Below are 5596 nucleotides of genomic sequence, written 5' to 3'. Positions count from 1 at the left end.
TACTTATTTTTACACCATTAGTGTAACTTTTTCATCTTGACATGATAAACTTAACTAAACATAATGAAAAAGAGAAACATAAATAAACAAGAGGAGAACATAATTATATAACTATAGTAAAGGAAATGAAATGTATAAACAAGAGATTAATAAAAGCAAAACTTAAACATTACAAAAATATAAATAGAGAGCAAGAATATGATCTTGATCTGAAAATCAAGATGCCTAAATGCATGACAAATGCCTTCTTTTATAAGCTAAAATTTGGAACTATTGATTTGTTGACTAATTGTTGAGTAGGTGGCCATATCTTGACTTGGTGACAATCATTATCTTCTTGTTTGAACAAAACATCATTGCTAACATCAGAATTTGAATAGACTGTCTTCATGAAAGTTATAGAAAATTATCTTAGCTTTTTAAAAAATAAAAAAAATGAGGTCATTTGGAGTTCTAGAACTCGAGATATGGGTTGAACACTGAATAGTATCTAGGCTGTACGACAGATTTCAACTTCTCCGTTGTTGATGCAATTTAAACTTAAAAATGACCTTTTTGAATCTTAGACTTCTCATGAAAGTTTTAGGCCTATGTTTTAGCTTCCCATCGATATAGATCAGACCCAAATTCAAGTTCTATAGTTCCAGATTTGACCCAATGACTAAACAGTGTTCTAGTTTGAACTGAACCAGCATCTCTTTTCTAAACGCAGCCATCTTTTTATCTTTTCACTTTCAATAGTTAATTACATTAATCAATCCTTTGAATTGTGAGATATGCCTACATTTAAAATGAGCATTTACCATAAATTAAAGCTACCTTTTATTGTTAGACTTGTTATTATAAAATATGCTTATGCTAGGGAATTTAAAGATACTTTAAGTGCAATATAATGATATAAAATCTTGATAAAAATATACTTTTAAGTATTAACCAGTAATGAACTAAGATGGTGTTATAAAATCTTAAAATATATAGCGCTTCTAGTGATTTAAATAAAACTAGTTATATTTTGAAGAAATATAGACATCATTCTTGTTCGATTATTTTTTTTGAAAAAAATATCTTAATTGTGTTTTTAATCTACAAGGATTTATTTAAAAAGAAGAAGGTATTTTAAACTCTTACAAAATCATTTTTCTTTATTTTTTTGACAACTCTAATTTATATTTTGAACACAATGATATCATAAATAAAATGCTTCAACTCAAACACAAAAATCAAAACTTGATAACTTTTTTTAAAAATAAAATAAAAATCAAGAGCTTCCTACGTTTCATAGTTTAGCATAAAAGACAGGACTATGTAATTGTAAATTATAGGACATTTCTCTCTAGGCACAAATACAAGTTTTTCACTTCCTTTCCAATAATTAATCTCTGACTAATCAGTCGGATTTGTTTAAATGATTTTCTTATCAAGCTTCAGTCTTCAAGCCACATTTGTAACTATATAAACATCATTGCATTTCACCGACGTGGTTTGGCTAAGACCATTGTTTTTAGTGTCATGTAATTATGTTCATCATCCTTATGTTTTCACCATGATAGCAGCAACTGCTTAGTTTTTGTCTTATATTTATCTAGATATTGTTGTTGTTTTGCTTAGGATTTGCTAATTAATAAGTTAAGAACCTGAGTTCTTTTACTCTCCCTTCTTCTTTGTGCTTTGTACCTGCGATTGTGTTCTGACTGCTATTGTTCATGATGGCTTCTACAATCTGCATATTGAGCAGGTTCTGTTGTTTATGATGAGAGCTAAGAAGGCTTTGATTATTACAAAAAATGAAGACCTGATTGTTTGTTATCCAGGTTGGATTTTCTTTAATCTGTGATGTGTGGACCAAACTCCTAGCAGGCCAAGAAGATAGTGTAGCTCTTAACAATTTTCTGTGATGAACAAGCTCAAGAGAAAAGTCACCAGAGCAAGTCTTTGGATATAAGATTACTGGGAAGTGCTTAGCATCTGGAATTGGAATAACTCTTTTCAGACGTTGCAACGTTCAGGAATTTAAACCATGAGAGTCTTAAATTATTGCTGCTAACATAATAAACTTATCAGTTGATTCAAGAATTGCTGTCAGCTTATGAAACGATAGAAAATGAATCAAGTGTACATGGATATGTTACAGCAAAGTACATCAGTAAATTCTAGAGCCTGCAATCGATTATATCCCTTCAGAAGCTCTAAGCCATTCCCCTTTTCAAAAAGCTGAAATTAGTAGCTGAAGTGTGATACAAGTTGTAAGAAGCAATGTGCAGGATGACCCTCCAATAACCTGTAAGATGGAAAGAAAGTGCTTCAGAAAAATCAGCAATGAAGCGACATTGCAACAGCCTGCTTGCAGATCAATTGCAAGATACGTATTCAATGTAGCATACAAGAGGGAATTTATGCAGCAAATCAAGAAACAAGAACGCAGAAGGTGCATGATCAGGAATTCCGTACCTCGAAAGGGATAAGAGATGAAGCTCCTGAGGAATCTTTAAGCCCAGTGAAACCGATATCGTATGCAATGCTTCCATCAGCTTTAAACAATCCAAAGTTCCTCTCAGAAGTTGGTCCAGGCTTCAAGTTTTCATTGAACAAGGCAAAAATATAAGCTCTTGCCACAAACTTTGGTCTGTATGGGGTTCCCTTCTTTTTCGCTAGCCGTTTACGCAGATTACGATTGTAAGTCCTCGCATTTTCTAAAGAGGCACCTGCTTCATCTGCATCCCCTCGAGAAGCCCAACCTGTTTCTGAAACGATGACTTCCATCTTGGGAAACCCAGCCTTCTCTAATGCAGCATAAGCTGCATCAACCTGAGCCTCAAACATGTTATCATAATGCAGATTAGTCTTTGAATCTAGAATTCCCGGATTCGATTTGAAAAGAGCATAGTTAATGTCAATATGCTCAGGATCACTCTTGTAGGCTAGAAAAGGGTAGGCATTGATGTAAAAAGGAGAACCAATCTTTGAGAAGAACTGCAGCAATGGTTTCATGTATACAAGAACATCATCCTTGAAAACGCATGCCGATGGTGGGAAGGAATTGGTAAAGACAGCCTCTGAGTGTGGGCTTGAAACCTCGACAACCTTCGTCAAACCCAGCCTTCCAAGTGCACCGTAAACATTTTTAACCGAGGGCAGTAAAACCTCCCATAATTCATGGTCACCGCCCCCCAAGATCTCATTCCCCACTGCGATTCCAACTATCTTTGTTCCAGGGAGGAATGGCTGCACATTTTCCTTTATCCAATCCATGGCACGATCCTCCCCCACACTCATTTCTTTCAGATACTCATTGCCAAGTCCGATTATGATTTCAATACCAGAGCCCTTGAAGGCCTTGAGGACCTCATGATCAGCGTCGTAGATTCTGGTGTTCTTTATCTTGGCTGCTTTCAGCAGCGTCACCACGCTGCCTTGTGAAGGTAAATTGTCCGCTATCCTACCATAGTTTACTCCGTATGTTCCCTTGAATGCGTACACCGTCAAAACTGCACCATACAGGAAATTAATAAAGCCCAGATATACAAGACACCAATTTGAGTCTTTCATCGCATGATTCCATTTTTCATTTTGAAAAAATAAAATAAAAAACTGTGTAATTAGGTACAGGATACTGACATTATCACAAGAATCAGAATCCAAGTCGATATCCATATATGATAAAGAGCCACCAGCCAGATATTAAATAATATATTTATTTACAAATGGTCAAAAATCTAAAACTGGATCGTCCACTACCATGCACAGAACTGCAGCTGGTGTCATTTTGAGAATAAAAAATGAGGACAAAATCATTGATTGTTCTTGGGTGGTGACAAAATAGAAAAGAAAAGAAAAGAAAAGAAGCAAATTCGAGCTGCTCTCCACCATTTTACAAGTGTACTGTGCTTGTAACGTACTCATTCACATACCAAGAAGAAGAGAGCAGAATTCCAAATCTCAGTAATATATCTTGTATGATCTATGAAAAATGATTATAACTTGTAATAAATTATGTTAAATTAGAAATATATTCAATAAAAATGATTTTAAAACAGTTTTTTTTAAAAAAAGTTTAAGTAGAATTTACAAGTTAAAAGTTTAAAATTTTAACTTCATATAAGTTAAAAACTATTTCTAACTTTTGAGTAAAATTTTTTTTAATCAATTTGCAAAATTCATATCAAATGGAACCTAATTCAAAAATAAGATAAAACAAATGACATATAAATTCTGAAATCTAAATATCATGACGACTACTCAATACGAATCGGGGAAAAAGGTAGGGAATACGTGCCATTGGAAGAAATGGCAGAGAAAACGAGGAGGAGCCAGAGAAAGAAAGAAGAGGAACCCATAATTCCGGTGGAAAGATGGCCAAGGAAAGTGCACTCAATTTGCAGAAAAGAAGGGGGTTTGGCACAACCTTTTGTAGCTCAAAAGTGTCAAAAAGATAAACCCTTTGGATGATAATGCAATTCTTGTTCTTGAGGTATGCCATAAGACCCCCAAGGAACTACAAAAAGATTCTTAACCTTTGTTCAAAGATGAAAGAGATTTCTCAGGGGGTTGGTATTGATTCTTAACTTTATCTCAAAGTATACCTAATTCTCTCCTCGTGTTTTTTGTTTTTGTTTTACCAGGTTTCGGTACTATACTCTTCCTCAAGAAAGAACGAAACATAAACTCGTCTTCTATATATACTTTTCTTGAGAGAGATGGAATGCTTTTTTTAGCTAGTTTAGAGAGGGGAGGTGGGAAGCGCAGGAAGGTAAACAGTGATGGTCACAAGCCAGAAGCTTGGGGCTGAGATATGGAATGTTTTGGGCAGTGACTGGAATCCCTCTGGAGAATCCAATGATAGATCTTTCGAGGGATCTTTCAGCTTTCCCTTCCAAATGGCTAGGATCCATTTATTTAGAACTTTTTGGAGACAAAAGGAGAATAAATTCAGCAATGCTACTGGCCGCTCTTCTAAAGAGGGAAACAAGGAAAGTTTAAGCAAAATGCAGACATTTAGCCATTTCATAGTACAACTAGTCTCACGAATCACTGCTCTTAAACATAGCAGATCTGGAACCAATGCCACACAACTCGACAAAATAAATATATAATTGGTTAGTTTAATTAGTTAGATTTTAAATTAGTTATTTAATAGTAATGAATTTGAGTAGGGAACTGATTTATAAAATTAATCGATTTACATAAAATCTACCTAATATTCATATTAATCTAAAAAATTATATAATGTTTTAGTCTAGTCACTAAACATACAAGTTAATTAAAATTTAGAATCTCGATTCCTGCACAATATATGCAACAAATAAAAGCTGCAGAAACTACAACCTACTCTAGTGGGGTAGGAACAGGGTGTTGTCCCATGCATTTAAATCTAACATCAACATATCATCAAATCTAGGAATGGCATTAAAGCTACAGATACCACAATTAGTAGAGAAGCAGATATGACAGCAGAGCTAGGGATGAAGGAAAATATGTTCATCAAGCATCTCAAGGATGTTAGAATTATGAGTTTCTGCCTTTAACAAAGATAAAATTAAGTCCAGTTATGTTATTTGAATTATATATAATCGTTTTACTTTCAAAGTTTGCAGCAGGA

The 5596-nt window shown here is 34.2% G+C and overlaps 1 protein-coding gene across 1 annotated transcript; it reads right to left on the bottom strand.

The window, feature by feature from the left end:
- Positions 1–2061: 2061 nt before the first annotated feature.
- LOC105139908 (glucan endo-1,3-beta-glucosidase 14-like) lies at positions 2062–4454 on the bottom strand. The gene is made up of 3 exons (XM_011046539.1): positions 4274–4454; positions 2449–3485; positions 2062–2278 (listed from the first exon to the last, which is right to left on the bottom strand). The coding sequence occupies exons 1-3, from the start codon at positions 4332–4334 to the stop codon at positions 2204–2206; spliced, it is 1173 nt and encodes a 390-aa protein (XP_011044841.1). The 5' UTR covers positions 4335–4454; the 3' UTR covers positions 2062–2203.
- Between the last annotated feature and the right edge of the window lie 1142 nt (positions 4455–5596).

Source organism: Populus euphratica, unplaced genomic scaffold (genome assembly GCF_000495115.2).
Source record: "Populus euphratica unplaced genomic scaffold, PopEup_1.0 scaffold203.1, whole genome shotgun sequence".
Taxonomy (NCBI): domain Eukaryota; kingdom Viridiplantae; phylum Streptophyta; class Magnoliopsida; order Malpighiales; family Salicaceae; genus Populus; species Populus euphratica.
This window is presented reverse-complemented; position numbering and strand designations above follow the sequence as displayed.

Coding starts and splice junctions, on each gene's coding strand:
- LOC105139908 (XM_011046539.1), bottom strand. CDS start 4,334: ATGGGTTCCTCTTCTTTCTTTCTCTGGCTCCTCCTCGTTTTCTCTGCC. Junction 3,486..4,273: donor CTCTGCCATTTCTTCCAATG/GCACGTATTCCC, acceptor TGTATGGTGCAG/TTTTGACGGTGTACGCATTC. Junction 2,279..2,448: donor CATCTCTTATCCCTTTCGAG/GTACGGAATTCC, acceptor TCCATCTTACAG/GTTATTGGAGGGTCATCCTG.